The sequence below is a fragment of the Columba livia genome, chromosome 6 (assembly GCF_036013475.1).
Source record: "Columba livia isolate bColLiv1 breed racing homer chromosome 6, bColLiv1.pat.W.v2, whole genome shotgun sequence".
NCBI classification, from domain to species: Eukaryota; Metazoa; Chordata; class Aves; order Columbiformes; family Columbidae; genus Columba; species Columba livia.
Window position 1 is genome coordinate 8,331,827 of NC_088607.1, and position 25,519 is coordinate 8,357,345.

At 36.3% G+C, this 25,519-nt stretch overlaps 1 protein-coding gene across 6 annotated transcripts in view; it reads right to left on the reverse strand.

Annotated features, from left to right (window-relative positions):
- ATRNL1 (attractin like 1) overlaps window positions 1–25,519 on the reverse strand; it is a 488,569-nt gene that overhangs the window by 117,729 nt on the left and 345,321 nt on the right. For 4 of the 6 annotated variants that reach the window (XR_010473420.1, XR_010473421.1, XM_005508196.3 and 1 more), the window contains one exon: window positions 9,537–9,644. The exons of the other annotated variants lie outside the window; for them this stretch is intronic. Coding sequence is in view for 2 of the 4 variants with exons in the window: in XM_005508196.3 (XP_005508253.2) it covers window positions 9,537–9,644 (108 nt within the window). In the remaining 2 variants the exon portion in view is untranslated. The remainder of the gene's footprint in view (window positions 1–9,536; window positions 9,645–25,519) is intronic. 6 annotated transcript variants of the gene reach the window in all.

Below are 25,519 nucleotides of genomic sequence, written 5' to 3' on the forward strand. Positions count from 1 at the left end.
GAAAAAGCACATCCTGGAGCTCTGGATCCTACCTATAAGGAACATTTCACATCTGCCCCTTTCCAGAGAAGCGCCCAGGTCACATGAGCAGTCAGATTCCCTCTATTCTGTTCTCCTTTCACCACCCGATTAATCCCACAGGATACCTGGGGTTACTTGGGTATAGTCCCCCACAGGCTTAGGGCTTTCTACCTCATTTTCACAGTTTACTTTTTCACAGATTGTTTGGAAAGCTATGGTAGTAATTGCAGGTAGATTAGATTACTTCTTTGTTGTGAGGAACCCAAAATTTCAAAGAGGCTATGAGGAGGCTGGGTATGTAAGTTATAAAGGATGGATTCCATTCACTGGCAAAGCAGAGGTAGAAACCTTAGGGCTTTCTTACCTCATGGATAAACGCTATTTTCATTATATTTTTGTGCAAGATTTTGTGCATCATTGAAATTAAGTTGTTGTCCTGACCAGACATAATATTTCAGCCTTTTGTGCGGACTCAAGCAAAATTTAATTAATAGCTCTCTGAAAGCCGAGTCTGTAGACCAAGTAGGAAAGTGCCTGTTGAGTTGAACAGTCTTGGAAAGCAAGCACATTGGATGTCTCTCTGGAGTTTAGGTGAGGTTTAAGCACCTGCTGATCAGGGCAGGTGCATTGCCTTCTATACAATTAATTAATGAGTATGAATTCAGACTCAACTTAGTTTGTCAGAAGTTATGGAACAAGAAAACTTCAGTGAAAACTGCCATAACCTGTTAGATTGTCCAACACTACATGCAGGCCATCAAGTTCTATGAAGCAAAGAAAGAAGCATCCAGTCTTCTCTGGTTTCAAATATGTATTGTTGTTGGCAGGAAGAACTGAAGTTCAAGTACGGAGCTAGGGAATGGCACACAGGTAGAGCCTCTAAAGCAAAGCCAAGGACTACAGGTTGCCAAATATCTAACAATGCTATACAGTAGCCAATTCCACCTAGAAACATGGGAAATAGCTGATGAAATGCTATAGTTTCTGTATCTATTTTTTTTTCTTATTCTCCTTTCCTTTTAAAGAGAGAAATGTCCTACTTTAAAGATGAGAAGTAACTTTTGAGCTAAAATCAAAAGAAATACTAAGAAAATATATACACAATGAGAAAGAGCAGCCTGTTAGAAAATGGCATGTGCAAATCAGGTGCACGGAAAAGCCCAGTCAATCAAACTGAGGAAAAACTCACTCTATGTGCTTTTTAGTTATGTTCAGTTTAAACAATTCTGGAAAGAATCTCATTATCATGGATTTGCCATCCAAAGGAAAGATTCCTATAAGCAAGCATTGTTCAAAGACAAAATTTGAGGTACATACTATACGCTCTGCATTCACTAAATTTTGTATCTATCTACTTCATGAAATAGGATGTTGGAAAAATTGTATTTATTAATTTTCATGAAGATAAGACATGTACAGTGTCTTTCAGACACAACTAAACACTTCTGCTTGAAAACAATCAGAATATTTATTTTGATACTTTCAATTTGCAACTATGTGCAACACAATAATTTAACAATTTCTATTCACAGCATGCCAATACCACTGAAACACCTACATTTAGCTAGTCAGCGAAAATTCCTGCTAATTGTTCCAACTGAGCATTAAATTTGTTGGCAATTTTGTTCAACACAAATCATATATTTATATCCACACAATTTCTATAGTCATCTGATTATGCAGCATATGTGCCAAATAAATTTTGTGAAGTGGAAAGACACATTTTTGTCAAAAGAACTTAACAAAATCAGGTTTTCAGAACTAATTGTGAATACACAGATCTTAGAGCTCATAAGCTAATAAGCAAAGGCTTTACACACTTATTCGTACGAAATACTAGGACATCAAGCTGCATGTAGAAAAATCTCCTATACATCATGCGTAAGGCACTCTTACAATGTTTGTTTGCTCATGAAGATAAATTGACTCAACAGAAATAAGCAAGCAAACAAGAGAATAAGGGGAATAAAAATGTGTTTTCTGTAAATTTAGAGACTGGCACTTTCCAGAACTAATCTAGAATATTTTTCAAAACTTTATTGAATTTAAGGACTATGTCAAAACATCAAAAAGTTTTGAGGTGTTAGAATACATTTTAGCAATAAACATACACAAAAATATTTGGTCTAAATGAAAAAATGGTGTGGCTATTCCCAGGCATCACTTCTAAGACTATTTTAGATCTTCCATATGCCAAAGTAGAAGACTATTACTTATAAATCTTAAAACATTGTTCACTCGATTCTGTGCAAGAAATTGAACACTGAATACACTGAGTTAGTATACATAACACACACAAAAAATCATAGCTGTGACCAGTCTGCATGATCAACTAGACTAAGTATTTGTTCAGAATCACAGGCTCAGAACATTCACAGATTGCTAGACATAAATCTAGAGAGAAGCAACAAAAATCTTATGCAAATGTAAAGACATTTAATTGGGTAGAGCTACACTGTTGCACAGGACCACTGAAAGAGGAATTAAATAGTGTGAAATCTAAAATTCTTACTGAATGAAAAACAGTTCATTATATGAGGAATAAGTTACTGAAGGGACCAAACAAGTCTGCTTTCAGATAAATACTTTTCTCTAATGGAAGAACTACCAAATGCAAATTTTCTGTATGAAATAACATCCCTCACACATGATATCACAAAAGGATACCCAAGGTGAATAGATCATTTGCAAAGAAGAAAACAGATTTGAAGGCAGGATTTAAAATACAGTGGCTCAATAGTTTAGGAGAAAGTTTTCCAGATGAATGGGACTGAAGGAATGGGCAAAGAATGGAGTGAGCCATCAAGGTCAAAGTGTAGCAAAAATATTGGAGTTCTTGAGGCACCGGACTGCAATGATGTTTGAGTAATACAGAAAAATAGAAAATCTGATTCAATACAGATTCTTCTCTTCAGTGTCAGGTGTATCATCAGACTACATTTCTCTCAGATCTAGTAGGGTAGGATGCATGGATTTCAAAAGGCTATAAAAATGGTAATGCACTGGTTAAGATAAAAATAGTTGCACCCATGAATACAGACTTCAAGGAGAATATTGAAGCTATTCTGGAATGGATTGTAGATCCTATTAGGCAGACCTAAAGTCACAGAGATACTGGGGGTCAGAGATGACTTAGCAGTTTCTGAACTTGGAAGAAAACTGAGGATGTGAATCAATGAAAACAGCAAAAGTGAAAAGAAGGGTCAGAAATATTCAGTAACAGAAAACTAATGGTGCAGTGAAGGTAATTAAGATGTTCACACAACAGAAATGGAAAATTTTCAGAGAATATGCAGAAGGGAGAGCTAGGTGGCAATCAGAATAGTAATAAAGACAGCTGAAAGGAGAGAAGCTAATGGAGCTATAGGTACATGGTACCTGAGAAATGTTTGTTAACCTGTTCTAAAGAGCTTCCAATAAAAGAAATTCCACCACTACCCCAGGCAATTGCTTTCAGTGATTCAGTTTTATTATGGGAAGAGTTTCCTGATATCCAGCCTAAATCTCCTCTACTGCAATTTAAGTCCATTACACCTTTGCTGCCTACAGTGCACACAAAGAAAAGATTGTTGCCCTCCTGATTGCTACTAACCTTTTGCATATTTGAAGGTTATTATTTTGACTCCTTTCAATAGTCTGCCCCAATTTCCTTGACTTTTCCTTACATTTTCTAAGTCTGATTGCTCACATTGTTCTCATCTAGATTCTTTCTCCTCTGGTCCTCCTTGAGCTGCAGTGCCACAGACCAGACAGTTCTTTGTGAAGACCTTCCCAATGCCAAGCAGAGTTTGGCTTACAGACATAACATATGGACATTATTGCTAATCCAAACTTGGAATTAGCAAGGGGTAAAAAACCTCAGCTTTGCTAGGACAGAAAAATATTAGTTAGGAAAGTTACAAACTCAGTGTTGAAAGTTCTAAAACCAGCAACTCCTCACATGTATATCCAAAGCTTTCTAAGGGACAGGTTACAAAAAATGGTGCAGCCTTTTTTTCTGAATGACATCAAAAAGCATGAATGGGGCAGGTTTCTCTAAATTATGTTTCTGGTCCCTTGAGTCCAGCTACAGCTTTTGCAGTCCCTGGAATCATTCAGAACACCTTGCAACTTGTTCTATGTGACTATGACTGAACAGGTTCACAGGTTTATACTACACTTGGCATTACACCTTCCTCAGCCCTAACCATGACAAAGATAGAAACATGGATTAGCCAGTGAAATAATCCTTCCCCATTCAGGAGAATGTCTGGCTTTCCCACAAATCACGTGGGATAATGTCTAGTTACCCCACCATAACAATAAATAATCAGATTGCATCTTCAACAAAAATTATAATAAATTATTAATATTGGACACAAATAACTTCTCTGAAGTTCCCAGAGTTCAGTTCCCCAATAAGCCTGTGTGAGCACCATCTGCAACTTTGTAAATTATATAGCACTACTTCTTAAGTAAGCAAGAAGTGCAAGTACACTGGTCTTCGATAGATCCTGTTGCCAAATATGTATTGCCTTTATGGTCACCGAAAGCAAGATAGGTACAGTTTCGTCATTCTCCTCAACAAATTTTTACTTTCTTAAAAGGGGACTGAATTTATCCTCTGACATTGAGACCAAAATCAGAAAACGAGAATATCAAAGGGCAATGTGATGACCTGTAACAAAGAGTTGGGGAGAGTCTGTTCCTTGGTATTAGACATTATGTCATCAAAATAATGCAGGTGTAATGCTGATGAAGCACACAACTAGTTTCCTTTTGTACAAAATAATGAAGTATGCTTAGGCTGCAGTTTCAAGAAATACTCACTGCATTATTCAAATTAAACAAAAAATGAACACAACTTAACAGACTTTATTTGTAAAGCAAGCTAAAAGATCCTGAAATCTTATTGGCAGGAGAAACCAGCAACACAGCTGATTGGTATAAACACAAACATCTGGTACAGGATTTTAAAGTGTTTTAATAAGTCAGTCTCATTTCCAATAGCCATTCTTGGTATAACAATAGCTACTGGTGTCAGTTCATAGCTTCCAATTCCTTTAATCAAATAAATGAGAAATGATGGCCTTATCTTTACTTCAGAATTATCAGAAGTGCCTGAAAATCAAAACTTATTTAAGGCATCCTAAATATTACTGCTTGCTAGAGAAACAAAGTTAGATTTCATTTTCAATTCAAGAATCTTGAGATCATCTTACCTTGTCGGAAGTAGAGAACAATCTAGTATCTGCGACAATTCTAAAGGAAACACAGTAACTTGATAGAAAAATGATTGACAGCCTTACTGCATGTTTTTCTGCAGAAATAATTATTAAAGCACATCGATTTGAAAAAAAAAAAAAAAAAACAAACAAACAACCCACATCCAAGTTATACTGTAAAGATATCATAAGAGGAAATCTGCACTTGGTTTTTATGCAGGCAATAACACATCTGCCTCTACTCCAGCAGATGTAACCCAGCAGACGCTGCTGTCCAGAGATGTAGCATAACCACACCTTAGAGTTTACAGTAGTGCCCACTTTATCTCACAGGCCTAAAGAAAAAATCTGTCCATGTTTCACAAAAACTCATGGGCTCTGAATGAGCTGAAAAATACCCAAAAGTTAGACAAAGCAGGACAGAAAAAAACATTTTCATTATTTTTCACTCAACATATAGATTAACTAAAATGACTGTCAGCAGTGCAGTGGAAGTGAATTTTCAAGAGTGATTTGTATTGTGTGGAAAAAAATTTGCCTAAAGGAGCCTTAGAATATGAAGATAGCCTAAATGATTTAGCTTTTGGGATATACTGAGCAGCAAAAAGCAACCAAGTCTGGAAATGGCTTAGATGTCTAGAAAAAAATAAATTAAAGGAATAAAAAGCATTTTAACATTGAGGGCACTGAGTGATAAGAAGCATTGTTTCTGTTGATCTATGATCCTACTTTAGTTTTTTATGTTTCTGATATCGAAAAAATTATGGTGGTATCACCAAATATTTCTCTTGTCAGGGTCATATCATCATAGAATCATGAAGAGTTTGGCGTGGAAGGGACGCTCGAAGGTCACCTAGTCCAACCCCCTGCAACAAGCAGGGACATATTCAACTAAATCAGGTTGCTCCTTCTGGTATTTTCTTACTCTGCTCCTTAACAGCCTGTGCTATGTGAAACTGCTCGCGGGCAGACCAGCCTCTTCTCTGTACCCATCCTTGCCCGTTCTGCTCTTGGGACGCAGAGGTTCTCTGCCTTCCCGACTTCCCTTCCTCTCCTCCACTGGAGGAACTTTCAGCTGCTCTTTTTTCTTCCCAAGACTGAGAAAGAAGAGTGAGGGGTGGATTCCTCATTCCTGAGTAGGGAAATGGCAACCGTAAAGGAAGCAGAAGACGACACAGATTAGGGCTGGCATGGGTTAAATAGGACAACTGTGTATCATGAATATCATGCCACAGCAGGAATAGGTTTTGCTTCACAAATTCAGATTTAGGATACTACCATGCTATCAATATCATTAGCAAGACAGTCATTGATGTGATACCAAGAGGGAAGGAGAGCAAGGGAAAAACTAAGTTTGATTTCTTCCATGTTAAATTTAAGCTGACAATAAGGTACTTAGTAGTTGATATGAGGCCAACATGACAAAATGGATGACAAGATGAGACTTGTTAATGTCATGTTGTGAATCAGTTACATAGAAAGGCAGCCTGAAGAGGTAAAGATTGATGAACAATACGGTTTAAATTGGGAAGAGCAAAGGCTATTGCCAATGCTTGAAAACCCACTAAGACAGCAGGAAATAGGAGTAATATGATGCAGATTAAAGTTTTTTGAAGGAGTTAATATCCAGACAGAGTTATTTTGTTGGAAAAACATTAAGAAAGATAGACTGGCTGGTAATGACTCCAAAGCAGAAAAAAAAGCCCAAAATAACAGAGATTCAACTCTTTGTTTTCAGGATTTTATTTTAATCTGTTGCAAATTACAGCTATCTGAAAATAGACCCAAATATTATCAGTTGCATTAGAAGTGTCTTAGCTAGGCTATCATTTCAAGTACTATAAGCATACTCTTACCTTTTTTAGATATGTTCTCCAAACAATGGGCAAAAAATGCCTTACTACTGCAAACTAAAACTCCACAGTGAAACAGTTGCTCTGGATATTTACAAATAAATGCAAATAATAAACCAAAAGCTAACCAAATGGCATACTGGAATTACCATGTAGATACTCATATGAATATTGACATGTATCAGCCTATCAGTATTAACGTAGAACACCAGCTGTACAAAACCACCATCATGTAAGCCAAATTACATCAAGGAACAGCAGTCTTACAGTTCAATGACACTACACTGTGCCCAAAGGACCCGTGGATCAATATAATGTCATTGGAAGTGCCGGAGTTATTACAATGTCAATAGAAGTATGAGGTGAGGGGATGCAATGCACCACCATTGAAACTGGAACTCCTGGTATATCAGTGCAAGATCTCTGTAACGGTGGTGGAACATTCTGAAGAGAGTTACTGCCTGTTGCTCATTTTTACCAAAAGACCTCTAACTTTAAAAGATCGCAATGGACATCAAATATCACAGAATTATTAAAATTATTTAATGATTCTAACTTACTACAACAAAATTAAGTTATAGCTACATCATACTATCCTATTGTTTAAGCATTGTATCCTGGAAGTACATGTGTGATCCAAATTCCCTTCAACCTGAAAGACAGCTGAGTATGAAGAAGAGAATGCCAACTAGAACTTTTAGTGTCCTTTTGCAAGTGGAGGAGAGACCTGGGATAGATGCTAATGTAGCTCTTTCTTACAGAATGTACATCAAAGGACAATCAATACCCTCAATCACATTCATTTAATCCTCAGCACAATGCTTTGTTTTGATATAGATCAGTATATTGTAATTCCAAGGAAACTCTGAATGGACTTCATTCTGTGTATAACTATGTATTAATTAGGAAAAAAAAAACACTATGGATACTGAATACTAAACAATTACTAGAAAATGCTAGGCTAGGAAGAAAAAGCTAATAAAAACTGTAAAATGGAATTAAAATATTTTAGCATCTACTTATTTTAGTGCTAAATAAAAGATACGACAAAAGAAAATGTGGCAGTTAACTTGTGATGTTTACTTCTAAAGTGTAATTAAATAATCAGTATGTACAGAATTAGAGGTTGGATGCCTGAGCTTCCACTCATTGCCTCCCTCTGAAAAGACAACAGAGAAATTGCTCCCAGATATCAGCATAGAAACAATGAAATCACATTCAAAGAAAGTTAACTTTTAACTACAGTGCATTGTGTCCTCAGCCTGAGGAGCTCAAGAGGTCTTCTGTTCCAAGATAAAACGAGACAGAAAAATGGTGATATTGGTGAAGAATGTGGGGTTCTAGGATTTGATCAGAAAATAACAAAGTTTGAAATAGATATGGCATTTTTATGCATTATCTTTCCAAGTATTTAAATTACGTCAGCACGAACAGTTGTGATTGCTTCCTATACAGTAGCAGGACAGAGCGCTTCAATTTGCTAAGTACTCCAGAGCTGATTCTTTTTCTTTCTGCTATGAATCTGTTTTTCACATTGCTCACTTCTCCATGAACCTTAGAGATTTGATAGAGTGTATTTAATCTTCCTTTGAAAGAGGCTATTGAGAAAAGTAAGAGAAGCTTTGAATTTAAGAGGAATTGGCAGCAATGAAAAGAAAAGTACAATCTTGAAAGATTTCAGAGCTATCACACCTCATTCTCAGGTCCCACCATAAATAAGATAAAGTAATAACTGTAAACACAATATTGTAAATAAAAGTAAAGGAATAGAGGATTATGAGCTACCCAAAGCCCAACCTAGATTAGATATTCATTATTATCCACATATTGTAATTCGTCCTCTATTTTCAGGTGAAACTTCCAGAACCCATTTCATGCATTATTACACCATTCCAATATCACATTGCCTTGCATATTATTATTTCTTTTCCAATGTACTGCAATTACAATAAAAGAATGCAGTAATGTATAATAGCCATTATCTACAAATGAAAATATGCAGCGTACTCTGTATTCTTTAAACCTGCACATATAAAACACAACACTGAAATTCAACTCACAGCTGCCTTATTTATTTATTTGTTTGTTTGCTGTAATCTCTGTTAATTAAGACAGATGTTAACTAGGGGGCATTGTGTACTTGAAGGATTGAGCATGAGGTTTGCTCCCTCCTTAATGCCTGCATCTTACAATCCTTCAGCTCACATCCATCAGAAAAGGACCGCCAGGTGAGCTGACTGTCACTCCAGCCCAAGCTAATAGATTCTCCAGTGGCTTTTGTTACAGCTCATGTCATGCTATTAAAACTATGCACCTTGAAAATGGCATAACATATGTAGCTGAAACTTGTCAGCTCCAGGTAATCAGATGCTGTTTGGTTTCAGAAGCAGATGCAGATGAGACTAGCAATATAAATATGCAAATCACAATGGTCCCTTGTCAGCACCACTGTTCCTACCTCTAATGGCCTTCGTAGAAAGTCTGTTTGCTCAGCTCCTACTTCCAGTGCTACATCGACAGAAGCAAAGGGGCGGCTGGCCATCTGCTGTCGCTCCCGCATAAGTTGCTGATGAGGAAAAAATGATGTTTTAACAAAACATTAAAAAATGCACCAGATATTAGTCTGCCCTGCTATACCTCCCATTAAAACATAAGAACGCAAATAGCATGCAAATAGTCATACCTGTAATTTTAAAAAGGGAGAAAGTTATACTAAATTATCATCACTTATATTTACTCTAGAAAGGAGCCTGAAGGGCTTATGTTGTCCAGAAATGGTCTTTCAGCTTGAACTCTGATGAAATCTCCAAATGAAAGCTTCCCTAACTGACTGTTCACTCTAAATAACTTGGCTATTTGTGCAAGTTGCAAGCAAATATGCGAAATGGTTGGTAAAAATGGTTGAATTCTAATTCCACAGATAATGCATGCATTAGAACACCTGCCAAGTTCAAGTCCGCTTGGCCTTCAAATTTTCATACTTCACTGCTAAGCCAGATGGAGTTAATAGTGTCAGGACTCATAATTTTATGCAGTATCTTTTCTGCAGTTACTTATATATGAAGAATAATGTGTCAGAATTGGGAAGCCTGCATCAGTGTATTTGAATACGATCAGCTACGCTCACAGAGCTTGCATAACCCTTTCCAATCATACTGGCGTGCACAGGAGTCCCAAGCAAAACCACAAAGCTAACTCATATTTCTTCCTCAATCTGTAATTATAATGCTTATTAAACCACGATGAATAAAAATTATGACCAGCACTAGATACTGCAGATCTTACTTCACCGGTTCAGTGCAACTAATAAAAGCGTTATTAAATATTTAAAGTGAATGAGTCGTGCAATTAAAGTCGTGTGCTCCTTCAACTGGGCAGGATGTCACAGCATCTTGAAGAGACAAAATGCTCGCAAAAACGTTTTATTAGAAAAGATCTAAGTTTCATTTTCTTAGCATTTTTTCCCTATTATTTCTCTGAAAGCTTGAAACATTAGAAACTGGCATTTGAATGTAATTGACACTAGCACTGTGACGTACTGTTCATAAAAACCTTTGAAAGAATAAAAGGTATTTGCTGGTAGCTTACTAATAAACACTCTTGATTTAGGGTCTGTTACAAAGCAACAAACTTGTTTTGTAATACTTTTCATGCATTTTTTCTTGACTTGCATTTTAAGGTAGTCTACAGAAATCTAAAGAAGCACTAATCTTAAAATTAAAATCATTACAGTAGTTTCCTAATGCATATCCACTACATCCCTAAGGCCTGGTTTTTATAAGCATGCAGCATATTTGTGACTAAGTGCCTGCACAAATGGGTTCCCAGTATATCATACCAAGAGGATAATTGATACGTCTCTGGGTGAAACTGTATGTTTTATATACAGAATAAATAAAAGCCTAGTATGAATATCTAGATGGTTAAAAATGCATCTTTAACCCTTCATTTAAAAATGAAACCGATGCTCTCTGTATACTTACTTACTTACATCAGTACTGATTTGCATCAATACAATATATTCATAGATTTTACAGCCAGAAAGAACTACTATGACCCTCCAGTCTCACCAACTTGACAAAGACCACAAAAATTTAAAGCATAATATACTGAGTCACTACATGCTAGGATTACTGTATCTAGCTCCTTTTCTTCCTAAAATAATAAAATTTAAAGAAAACAATGTTATTAGAGTGATCCTGCCATATGGAACTCATTAGAGTATTGTACGTCTACAGAGCTATTGGCAAATGCTTACTTTTTAATGGGAAACCAAACATTGTTTTAAACAAACAGAACTGCTTGGGGAAAGTACTTAAACGAGCAGAATAAGCTATGCTGCAAATGAACAAACCATTATTTAAAATATTTACTTAATACAGACTATAAAAGAATGTGTATTCTACATGCTTTCTGTTTTTTAAGGCTAGCAGTTTTCTTCACCTCTGCTCCTGGTCAGGCATTCAGTAAAACCCTTCCATTCACAAGGCAGTCACTGTAATTTTGATATCCTGTCATTTCAGAAGACTACTATGAAGATTCTTAATTAGCTCTGTAAACAAGAATGAAATCTTTAAAATGGTCGGCTGCCCATGAAGCGCTGCTGAGTTTGGCAGCTGAGCACTTGCGCATCAAAGACAAGTTCCCTATGCAAATACTGCTTCTTTCTGTTCAGCATTTTAAAGCTCCCTGTAAGGTGCAGAACAGGAAATACAAGATGCAATGAGGAGAAATGCAGGAAGACATGATGATGTTTAAAATCAGTTTTGTGGCTGGAAAAGGTCACTGAATCACACCATCTGCAACTGTCCACAGATCGAGACTGGGACAAAGGAAAATTTCCAGCTATAGAAAATGTGGTGAGTTAGATTATGGCATGGCAGGTGACACTCAGGTGTGACACCCTTTGCTCCAGCCACATGCTGCTTTATGTAGCCCATACAGGCATGGGGGAATTCCCGTAACTCAGCCATAGGCCAAAAAAGAAGGAAACTCTCTGATCATGGGCATTATGGGAAGAGTGAAAAAGCTCTTCCTTACCTTTTTCTCAGCAATGAGATTAAAAAAACGACACAGATTTAACAATAGCTGAGGCAGAATAAACATAGGATAGGCAGAACAAACATAGGATAGTGGGAAGTGAAACTACGTTGGTGTTACTTATGTAGTCATACAAAAAAAATACTTCATTTAAAAATCATACAAACAAAAAAGAAATACATACTTCTTTGGTAATTAGGAATATTTACTTTGATAAAAGAATAGATGAAGACTATTAACATGCGATATTTGAATATTTCGTGACAAATTTAACCTATAATATTAATCTTCATATTCAAATATTAAGCACAGACCTAAATATTCACTTAAAACTATGGGAAATTCAAAACATCACTTTCTTAGCATAGGACTGAAAATGTATTTGTTGCAAAGTTCTCACTTAAGTAGAAAAGTTTCAATTTTGTTAATTTTGGTTCATAACACATAGACTTACTTTCAAAGTATTTTAATGTCCATATTGTATTCATTTAAAATAAAACACTCAATGCAAGATACATATTACAATGATTCAACATTAACAGAATACAACATTTCAGAAATCACAGGCTGCCATGTTTCAAATCTTTTATATTTTAGAAAGTGTTACCACTTTGCTTCATTTTGCTATTTAGAAGACTTTTTTTTTTATTACTTGGTCTCTCATGTGGAATAGAATACTGTTCTTCTGACTTTTCAGTGCTTTTTCTATGCTTTTCTCTTCACCTTCCAGTATAACTGTCCTAGAAAATTCCTAACTGCAAAAAAAGTAATAAAGTACATGAGAGGGTAGGAACTAGGACAGGTGTACTTTCTCTTTGTTATACAGTAGTAGACATTCTTGAGGGACTGATAGATTAGGAAAGCTGAAAAGGATGAGAGCATTTTAGTGCCATAATAGGATGAACAGAAAAATCCTTTGGAAGCTCTTTCAGTTGCTGTTTGGCACCTTTACGAGCTGGTTTAGCCCACTGGCAAGCAATGTGCCTGCTGGAGTGCGCCAGAAAACGTGCACAGACAAGTGTGCATGCCCAAGTTCACGGGGGTTAGAGTAAGCATCAAGGGTGGCAAACATTTTTAGGAACGTTAGGAAGACTTTTGACTGCCAGATCAAGAAAGTTTTCCTTTTGGCTGTTTAGAGCCAAGCAGCCTCAGTGCACCATTTCAGAAATAATGAAGGATATGGCAGTGGAAACGGGGCCCGCTATTTTAACTACAGCAAAAACTGTCTAGCTTTTCCAGGTTTTCTCCCTTCACATCGATTTTCTTTTTTGTTGTTGTTTTTTTTCCTAGATCAGATCACTACCAACATTGTACCAGGATATCCATGACTGTGCTAAAGTGAGTATTCAAAACCATGAAGAATGGTAATTCCACAATCTCTCCGGTAACTCCTCTACAGTCCTGTGCTGCACCACCCTCCTAGTGATGAAGTTTTTCCGAAAGTCTAAACTGAAATTCCTTTTCTGCTTATTCATCATCGAGCTCTGAAACTGCAGTTACAAATTGGTCTCCTCCTCTCCTGTTTCTGTGCTGGCAACTGATGATGTGAATAACACCACAAGGCTACAACAAAACTGTTAGTAATGCCACGCATTAAATCTGAGTTTTATAGGAAAAGTGTGTGCAATGAGGAAAAAGGCCAAAATCTAATAGAGAAGTGCTGACTAATTTCTGATCACATTGCATTTGATGAACTCCAAGCATAAAATATATGTGCATATATATATATATGTAGACGGACAGCCCTGCAAAAAGAGTCTCTGTAAGCAGTGCAATTCAGTCATTCATGGGATATTTTTGAGGTTTCTTATTGTCATAACTAACCAACAGAAGTATTCTAAATGGGTTTAAATAACTATACAGTTTAAATAACTATACTACACTATTTGCTTTAATTTGCACAGCACAAAGATTGCCTTCTCTGTAACTTTTCTCATCGCAACTCTTGGTGTTACAAATCTCTTCAAATTAAATTAGCTTTTTACATAGCTAGAAAGGAGCGCAATTTCTCATTTACATGTTGAATAACCTATTTGACTACGTTAATTTCCAAATCAGCTGATTTCACTGAAAAGTCCTTTATTTGGGGAGGTTTTTAGGTGAAAAAAGCTACCATTCCATGATCGCAGGAGACAGAGTGACTTTAGGAGATAGACAAAAGCCAGATTAGGAAACCAAGGATCAGGAATAACCATACCCGTGACAGTGGTTTGACAATCTGGATTCATTCATTCTCTCCCATCAGGACCTTCCTAAATAATCCTGGCTACTTGCTTTCTTTATGTCTCATTTCTCACCCTGTTAAGTGGAAAGTGCCCTAGACAAGAGCACATTCAGGTCGGCAATGAGATTTTACAATGACGGACATAGTCTAACACGCTATTTGCACTGCAGAACAGATTCTATGGAAACTTCCTAAGATATTAGGGCCTATTGTATGCCACTTTCTTTTAAAATTGCCTGAAGAAAAAGTGCTCTCAGGTGTGTGCAAAGGTCTGTCATGGGAAAAAATGAGAAGAGTTATACTTCTTGTCCTAGCTTTATACTAAATAAAATGAAGGGTTATTTAAACTAGACATAGTCCAGCAAACAACAGCTAAGACATACTTAAAATACAGTGTACACATCCCAAAAAATAACAGTTCCAAAAGGTCAAGTTTTTATGTATCCCTTTTGGAAACCAAATACCAGTCGTCTGTAATTTCCCTTGAACAAATCAAAAATGAGAAAAAAAGATGAGCCCTGAAAAGGTCATTTTGTTGCTAGATCCAGGGAACAGACATTTAATGTATTGCACATTAGCAAGCAAAGAGAAAAATGTGAATCTACTGTGACTTCAGGTTTTGGACCTTTTTGATTCTGGCATAGAATTCCCATCTCTAAAGCACTCAGAATATGAAAACCTGCTTATTACAATGGAAATGACACACTGGTTTCTGCTTATTTGCCAGTAATTTATGGAGCCTCATGTTACAATAAAGTTGTGATCAATCCTTCAGAATTTTTCCCTAAAGATTAATTTAGCATGGGAAGATTTTTTTGGGTGCTAAGAATCAACAATAAGCTCGGGATTCAATTCACTGCTTTCAAATTTAAGTGCTAAACAAGACCTAATCCTATTATCTCTTTCACTTAGATCACTATGAATCCAGGCTGCACATTTACACAGTCCTGTAACTATAATAATTTTAAAGTTTCCTCTTGAAGTACCCAAGTCTTTTTGTAGGCCTTGCTAACCCCAGAACTGTACTATTCTTTCTAATCAAGTGGGTTTTAAAAATCGTTTCAGCAAACTGCTGATTATTTTGCTGTTAGCTGGCAGAGCCACTTTCAATTAACAGAAAATTTCTAAAAATACTTATTCTGCAAACTAATTCTGTGTACAGAGGAAAGGAGAACCAGATCCACTAATTATATATGTTAAAATGTTTCCACATAAGACATTCTACTGTATTTGCCCAAGGACAGTTATTTATAAATGAATATATTAAAATATGTGTTAAAATAAATTATTTCAGAATATGAGAGATACAGGTATTTCATTATGCAAACCGCTCCTTGGGACTCTTTCATTTACAATTGTGTCACGCAAATAATACTTTTCAAATGTCTTCTAAAGAATTACTAAAACTGATAGTATAGTACATTCAATGTAAGTGCCATCTTTGTAAGTTGAATAGACTCAGTATGAAGCTACCTTACATTAACGAAATCTTAGTGCATCCTATCCACATTATTAAGCTACTGCTTTTGAAAAGAGCAATCATGGATATTATCCATTATTATCACATTCATTAAAAACTGCTTTATTTTAGTTACTTTAGACAACAGACGTCATGCTGATAATTCCCAGCCCTGATGTAAAGTTTTAAGGTGTTCCTATAGCAATTCAGATTGCTTTAAAGATAGTAAACACGGTCTAATGAAAGAAACTGGGAATAAGTGGTACCTCACGAGATCACTTTATCCACCTCTGTGCATTGGTCTTACACAAAGGCAGGGTGCAGTGTGATTATGATTCTTCTAGCAGATGTATATGCTTCTTAAAAAGGCCCCAGTGATGGAGGTTCCATAGTCACTCCAGAAGTCTGGAGTGCCTGATGATCCTCTTACCAGAAAGGTCTTTTCTAAACTATAAATTAAATCTCCGTGCTGACTTTGAAGCCAATTCCTTCTTGTCCTGTCGACACTGGAGAACATTCCTTGTTCACAACCGAGAGGAAACCCCTACCAAAACTCTCTTCTCCTTTACAGGAGTTCTTTACAAATTTCAAGTTTTCCTTTAACCTTCTCAACCATAAACAAATGTGGATATGTAAGTATTCTCTCCCTACTCCTGCTCCGGTTTTCAGTGCTCCCCTCCACACTCTCCAAGTGCCAGACACTTCTGCCAAAAGGCGGTGCATGAACTGTACACAGCAGAATAGAAGGGTCACTGTGGTCACTGTGCAGTCCTTACAGATCTTTTTGTTGATAATATTATGCCAGCATCTTTGCTACAACAGAAGTATGTTGTCTTATATTCATTTCTGATTCATGATCACTTCATTTTTTCATATTACCAAACTCATTGCCCATTTCCTCCTACCTTTTTTTTTTTTTTTTGCAGAGGTTACTTCTTTCTCAGTGCAGAATTGTGTATTGGCCAATTAAAGAATTGTGGAATTGTAGCTTTCCAGACAACTGTTTCAAATTCTCTCATCTTCTTTTGTACAAATTATAATTCTGTCCTAGAGTTTGTTTGCAGCCTCTCTTACTTCATCAACAGTTACATGTGCAATAACCATGGTCCACCTCTTAAACAACACCTGAATCAGACTCCAGCAGAAGCCCACTTGATGTACTTTTGCCTTTTCACAATGAAAACTTATAACTAACTACTCCAAGAATACAATTTTACATTCAATTCCTTTTTGTCCAAAAGGTCTGCTAGTCTGGCGTACCAAGAAATTAAGTTTGGCTTTACATGACTTCTACCTGAAAAAACAACACTGATGACCACTCACATCTTTGCTTTCTTTTAAATTCTTACAGATTATTTTAAAAATTGTTTATTTCAGTACTTTCCTAAGAATTAGTGATAAATTTGCTGGTGTCCGGTTGCCCAGCTCTTCCTTTTTCCCCTTCTTTTCAAGGCAGGAATTACAATTACCCCTTTCTTCAACCCTGCTTATCATAGCTGAAGTCTCAGAGATAACCCTTTCAGGCTCTGGGATCATATACATGCTTACCCAATTCTCTATATGTTTTAGAATAAATGTAATCAGGTTATCCAATCTGAAAATCTCTAGCAAGTATTCTCCATCCCATCTTTCTACATTACTGCTTGATATTGTATCCCTTTTTCATTGTAGTACTAGCAGTACTACAGTACTAAAGTACTAAGAGACTTAGAAGCCTTAATTAAAGTGCTTTTTTAAAGAAGACTATTTTCCTAGCACAGAAAGAATTAGAAAGATTTGGTGTACATACTATTAAAGAGAGGTTCAGGTGCAGGACAATTGTATTTTCATTGGCAAATAATGTCAATGCATCTTTTAACCTGCAAGACAACAAAAAGGGTAGACCCTGGATTTGCTTCCTATGTGAACTAATGTGAAAACATATGGTCCAAATTAGAAAGACTGAATTGAAGCTATTTGTTTCTGAAACATCTGGATGCTACACCACATACACTTCAGATTCTCAAAATCTTAAGAATTTTTTTCAGATAACATTGCATCCAAGGTTTATATTTATTTTCTTCACTATTTTCTTTCTACTTTTCAAAATTAAGTTATAATATATAAAAGTAAAAAAAATATGAAAGAAGAGAAATAAAAAATACTGAGCAGGAAAATGGGGCTGTATTCCAACAAAGGTGAAGTTTGTTTTTATTATTACATTGAATTCTTTAAAATAACCTATTATTTGAGACTACTAGTAGACTGATAAAGTGACAATATTAAAAAAAAAAAAAACAAACAACTTTTAAGTGCAACATCATTGCCAATTATACAGCTATTCTAAAGCAGTATTTTAAAAGCTACTTACAGCACAAATGACATTACCATTAAGGAAGGTAAACTGGTGATGTACCACGACTGACTGATTTATAGCTTTAAATGCTTTCAACCATTATTTCTTTAAGTATTAAGCAGAATAACCATCATTTTCACTGCCTGGCAAAGAGGACCAAAAAGACGTACACTTACAGCAGTCCTACCTGTCTCACAGTGGAAATGCCCTGATCTACATGGATCCTCAGCATAAGGAGCTGAACAGCATTGCTGCAACTTGCACAGGCACGCCACGCTGCCTTCTGCTACTGCGGTGGGGGAATAAAGCTCTTCTAGACACTCCTTGCAAAAGCAAAACCTGTGTTACTTGGTTACCTGCCTTCCTTTTCAGGAAAAAATGAGCCTCATCCTGCCACTGATAGCCTTTGTTTTTCAATAGCCTCATCCAGGAGCTCAAAAAACCAGCACTTTTCACATCAACAATCCAATTATGAATCATGAGTAAAGCCATAGTTTTAAGTGATAACAAGGACCAGGAAGTGTGAAAAAAAAGTCTTGTTACTCAGAAAGTAAAGAAAACCCTTATAAGAGATACTGTCTATTCGGCATTTTCAGTAAAAAGGGTTTTAGTTCATCAACATAAAACTAGGATACTGATCTGAAATCTGGGTGCTTGACAAAGAGATATTCCAAACTTCACAGATTTGTGCAGCACACCTAGTGCTTTCCAGTCAGCAAGAACATGGCACACGCTGCTGGTTGGAATGGCCTGTGGCCACAGCCAACTTGTTTTGTGCCGGGAAGAGAACGGCTTTGGAACAGATGCAGTTCTGCTCCCTGATCAGAGTAATCATGTGAATTAATGCAGCTCTCCTTTCTTCACATTGTTTTTAAGTTTGAAACAACTGATTTAGCAGATAGAATCATATGTAAGATGTTACACTGTTTAATGGTGGTTGCTCAAGAATACTTGAACAATAAGTTGAGCGCAAAGCTTTCCACTCCTGCTACAGACCTAAGAAAGCAACGCCACCGACCATCCCTTACTTTTGAAAGAAACCAGGAAACTAAGGCAGTTTGCACTGAATTCAAGTATCTTAAACAAAAAAACATCAGTAACAGGGAACTGCTGAGATAAGGAAGTCTGAAGCTTGTAACATTTTAACGCAGAATTATTTTAAGAGTTGAACTGCTACCTAGTACGCTACAGCTACTGAACGGACCGGAACCTGTCTAATCTCCTAAAATACTTAAACTACATCAGAATTTCAGAAAGAGAGGGCTTTCACACATTAAGCACCATAATCCTACAGTCTAAAATTCAGTTCTGAAATAAGAAGCACAACACTAATTCCAAGAGACTATCTTGGAAATATCTGCAGTAGCAGAAGTCAGGTTGTTATTCTCTTTATCTTGATAATAATTTTATGCACCATCCATCTGCCAACAATGCAATCAGATTTTCCCAGTAGTGTTCCTACAAGGGGCTGCATCAGTCTGTGTGTGTACATACTATACAGATCAGAAAAAAATACAGAGAAGAAGTTAATCCTTCACTGCTGCCACACTGAGACTTTCAATGTAAGTGACAGAGAGTGTAAATCAAAGTACTCTGGCATTTCGAGCTCCAGTAAGACTGTTTCAAGAGGGAGAAGTGGGACGCTTTAGAGTTCATCAATTATATCACATCAAATTAGCCTCCATCACCGGCTTGGCTCGACAGCTTTCATCTATTCTAATTTACAACAGAGAGGACAGCCAAGTACAGCATTGTGGCAATGACACAGGTAAAGGGAAGCACAGCACTTTGGCTTCACAGGAGTGGCAAGTTTTTCTGGACAGCCACTTTGGCTGGGTCAAAATCTCCAGCCACGTTTAGTTTCCTTCATTTGCTTTGAGCTCAAAACCCTCATTCTCATTTAAGGAGGCAATGTGCAGTCCTGCAGTCCCTGCCTTTCTACAGACACTATTCTGTATATACCTACCTTACATAGTGATCTATGCTTGCAGTTAGATCCTTAAAATAGATGAGTACTGGAATGCCATTGTAACTGTAAGTGGTTAGGACATAGGTCGGCAATTTTAAAGGAATATCACTATCAGTAAATTGTTAGCGGTTTCCTTCTGACTGACAGACTTTAAATTTTAATTTGCCATGGTTATTTCAAGAAAACGACAGTGCAGTAACTTAAATCACAGCACAACAGAAAATCATTGAAGAATCTTACATAGATATCACTTTACAAAATATTTTGTATTAAGAATTTATCCCTTTGCTATGGATGCGATCACAAACCTTCTCCGTCATTTAAATTGAACTTCACAGGCTCAGGTGGATTCAAATGCAAAACAGGGCTTGTGCTGGTCCTCTGCATAGTGGTGAATTTACTCAACAGGGACAAAAAGCCAGTTTTAATATTTCTACCAAAATAAATACTAAGAAAGAAAAAAAAAGAACAAAAAGACTGTTTTCTATATAGCATCCAGGTTCCCTCTTCTCACAAAGAAAATTTTTTTAATACAGATAAATGAAAATAGGTATTTAAAAATTCACATATTGCAATGATTACTTCACCAGAATGAGCAGGCTTCCAAAAGTATATTTCCAGACTCTTCCATCAGATTTTCCGTGCACATTGGCATTATGTGCAAATCTCCTTTACCTGTTTTCTTCCAATATGGCCCATTTCCAAATTAAATACTGCAAGCTTTAGGCAAGTCAAGGTCATCTTTCTCATTCGTTTACTTCCTCCCCAAGATTGACTTTGCTGGTAGGATTTTTAGTGAACTACTAATAGGCTTTTTATGGCAGTCTTAAGTTGTTTTCATAATTGTATCGGATTGAAATGCTTAGTGACAAGTAAATTATCGGAATATCTGACTGCTAATTTTTAGAGACCCTCACATGATACCAGGAGTGATAAATACTAAGTAAAAACTTAGAGAAAGAATTGTATTTTACCTGGAATCTTAACTGGCTTCTTATTTTATATGAAGTCTTATACAGTTTGTATAAAGAGCAAATTAATATAACAAAATGTATTTGTTAATTTCCTCTTGCAAACCTGAAAACATGAGATATTTTTATATTCTTCCACAATATGCCCCTTTCTGCAAAGGAATCTTTTACCTACATTAGAGAGCACCATAAATTTTTCAAGAGTGTGGACTTGTTTTCTGTTATTTGTTCCAGCTGGAGTCATACTGGTTTAAAATGTCAGGGAACCTGCTATGTGTTAATGGATTTTTATATGGGCATCTGCTAAATGCTTTAAAATTTACACCACCATAATGTATGAGACAGCTGGAATTTCATTAATTGAAATTTATTTACCAAGAAAAAAAAACAACACCATCCTTAATTGGGAGACAAAAGAAAACAAAGATATGATCTATGAGTCAAAGGTGCCACACATCTCAGTGATTTTCCTCTACAGACCTAAATTTATCACAGTGAAAGCAAAGCAAGGACTCACCCTCAGGGGCTTCTTAAAAAGAGCACGACAACTATGATTTGGCTAATTAATTTTCCCTACTTATTTGCAGTTGAGGGAAATAATCTAGTATATAATGTTCAAACCCTTCAACATAAGTTTTTATTTTCTTACTTGGGGCTGTGGTGGTTGCTTGAATTTTAAGGTGGAAAAAGTAATGTCTTGATTACATGAACTATTGTTATTTAAATAGGTGTATTTTAAAAACACACATGACTTAAGTATGATAATAACCACTACAGAGATACATTTATATTCCCTTTCTCACCCAAAGGGGACCAACAAACCTTCTATCTTCGTATCTGGGTAAGTATCACGCTCACCATCAGATCTAGCACGGTTTCTATACGTCAAATAACATCAGGTAAGTCTAACGCACTGCAGAGGGAATTACTTTCTCTGAAGCAAAGATCTGACACCTGTCAGCAAAGGTGAACTGAATGACCACAAATATGTGAAGTGTAACAGTGGTGGAGGAGTATGATGATCTGAAAGGATTCTCTGATCCTTCCCTGCCAGACATGAATAGAGGTGAGTACAGCAGTCATTAAAGGTACTGCAAGAAAAACTTCTGGAGAATGCCTCCATTCCAGTTTCCCTGCCTTGGTGCAGAACTCTTTCTTCATCAGTGTTCATTACTTCGGACAGTGCTTGAGAAAAACTATCCGGATTTGCACTGGGAGTTGGGTGCCAAAAGGTGCCTATGGCCTCAGCTAACGCCATGAGGAGACAAGAAATACGTTTTTCTTTACTGGGTTAGATTGAGTTATAATATAGGGGGGTTTTTTTGAAGCTGCTCATCCAGTAGGAAGCCTGGCTTTGGTTGCTCAATACAGTTGTTCCTCTTGCCCCAACTGCAAGAGAAGTGCTGTGTGGGGCACTGATTTGGAAAGCCCAGACTGGAATCAGAGACCAGACATCAGCACAGGCAGCTTGGCATTGTTGCGAGATGGGTCTGAAAGACTGGCATCAGTTGTAACTCCAAAGAGGTCCTAACAAATAATTTGGTTATATGTGGTAATGGATTATATTATTTTTTAAACTTATACATGGTTCAAAGTGCCAAGAATTATATTGTCCACAGATTATTTCTCTAACATGTTATGAATACTCAAATGGAGTAGGAAAAAATTTAATCCTTTTGTTTTCTGACAATATACATGTTTAGAATCAAGTTACAATTGCCAATATCTGTGAATCAAATACAAAAATCTACCCTATATAAGTACTCCAAAATGGCTATTTAACATACACTGTTTTGGACATGTTCCAACACAAAAGGTGGGCAAATATGACATTAGTAAATTTAATTTCATATAGGGATACTCTTGTACCTACAATTCATTTAAGACTACTTATCAGAAAAGAAAAATGAATAATTTTGAAAATGTATTTGAATATTTGCCTTGTTTCATAATTTATCAGGATTTTGATCCTCTTCCATTTCAGCTCGGATGAATGAATCTTATTATTTCAACAGTAAAGATTTGCTTGCAGTTATATTTCACTGGCCTTTAAACTAACATGCATTCATTCCTGTCCTACAGGCAAAAGTCATTTTTGAATTCCTCAGTCTTTGATGAAGGGAAATTTTGACCTAATTCTCTGCAGCTTTCAAGGCAAAAGACATCAACGATTTTTAAACATGACTTTCAAAATGAAAGTGCCATAAAATGTGCTCCAATACAAATAAACAAATGATAATAAATAAATACATTAAAAGGTGGTGGAAGAAATTATTTTATTTGAAAGTGTAACCAACCACACCCCATAAATGTAATCTTCCATCTACTGTACCAACAATTTAGATACATAGTGACTATACCAATTAAAGCAATTTGAGAATATATCTGTTTTTCTGCATTATATAAGGTGGTACCAGAGTCGTCATGTTTTATTGAGTTAGGCAAAAATTTATAAAATTTATAAAATATAGTCTATCATCCGGTGCTGAAAATAAAATAGCTCCTGTTGACCTGTTGAGCACCCTGTATTTCTTACAATCAGTTTTTGTATGCTCCGGCATGGATTTTAGAAGTGGTTTTATTATAAAAACTCTGTCTTCTTCGACTGCAAAAGTACAAGTTGTACGATTTAGTGCTCAACTCAGAAATGAATCGTGTTTGTATCTGAATTAGTCCAGAAGAAAAATATCATTGGAATTCACAGATGCAGGAGCACAGATTCATATACACTAAATACTCCAGCTACTTAGGCCTCTTTTCTTCATTTATATTCAATGAGTCAAGGCTTACTGAAGATGAGTGTCTCTATTTTTTATGTCCATGCATTCTAGCCACATTAGGTACACAGCAGAGATCAGGTCCTTCCCTAATCACATCCTGCCCAATTTTCAGAAAATGAAACATGAAACATACAAGGTGAACTACACCGATAGGGAGAGTCCGTGTCACTCAGATTGACGAGGCCTACGATCTGCTAAACCGGAATCACATACGTGAGAAAGAAAATTAAAGATGAAAAGCAGAGTCAAGGAAAATGCTCAGTAGAAGCCATGAAAATCTCGCATTTTTTTCTCAGATATTTACTTCCTAGATCACAAAAAAAAATATGTGATGGTGTTTCCCCATATGATCTATGAAAAATAACCATTTTTAAATGTTAATAACAATTCCCGATTTTCTTTTTCCTGATAAATTGTAACTTCTGTTTCTGCAATTATTTTTGCATTCAATTACACACAGACAACACGGGGACCTGGATATTATTTTTGAGTTTGATTCACCTTGTCTTGAGTATTAACATAATAAAATGCTATTAACTAGCTACAGGGCTTTGTGTAAAGGAACACTCTCCAGTATCTAGAAGTAAATAAACCACAATGAAACCTCAAAGAATAAAAATGTAGCCTTGATATTTTCATCCACTACCTATATTGTGCATCCAAATAGGATTTTTTTGTTGTTTCATTAGAAAATAAAAATCCTTTCATATTCATCCTTAAAGTAAAGCATACATTGAATATTCACAATATGTAGGAAACTATATACAGTTACATAGGTGGCCACACCAGCAAATGTAATAATTACACCAGCATTTACTGCAACTACAAGTAGGAAAGAATGGCAGGATATCATTATTTCTTTTTCCCCATGGTGTAAAATGGGTTGTTTCAAACACGGATGTTGAACATATTTAACATGACTTTTTTTTAGCAAGTGAAAGTAAGGCTTTACACAAAATGAATGCAAACAATTTACATACATATAGATGTCCCAAATTTCATGTATTCTTTATAATTCCACTGCATATTAGGCTTTCACTGCTGAGTGAACAAGACTTTGTAATACAGCTGGAAAGTCAACAGAAGAATCATGTTGGCTACAGTCTGCTAGACAAGCCAAGATACCTGTGAGCCAGTTTCTTCTGGAAAAAGAATTGCCAGGTCACTCAGTGATAGACAATGGAGAGCAAAGATAGAGATGGAAAGCTGGAGCTAAACCCTATACCACGTTCTTGTGTGGTGCATGACAGTGGGTAGGAATGTCAAGCTTTCAGCCAGCTAGCCTGCAATAAGTAGAAATGCACTCTTTTGGATGGAGGGAATTGATCACGTTTGCTCTACACCATACAGAACTGGCAATTGAACTGCTGGAAGATATTGTAGTGGGATGTAACCCAGGTTTGGAGCTGGACAGAGATGATGGCAAACAGCACTTCATGCTACCTGGAATTACAGCTTTCAGAAGGTATAGCAGCCTTCTGAACATTTCAGAGATCACTGTTCACCTGACCTGAAAGAAAATAATTCAAGTTTTCATTCACTCATTAGAAATCTTTCCTGAAATCTCTCCTCACACAAAGCTGTCTTTTAGATAAAGTAATATTTTTGAAAAGAAAAACACACCATTTAACCTTAGTAACAAATAAGGAGGAACATTTTGAAG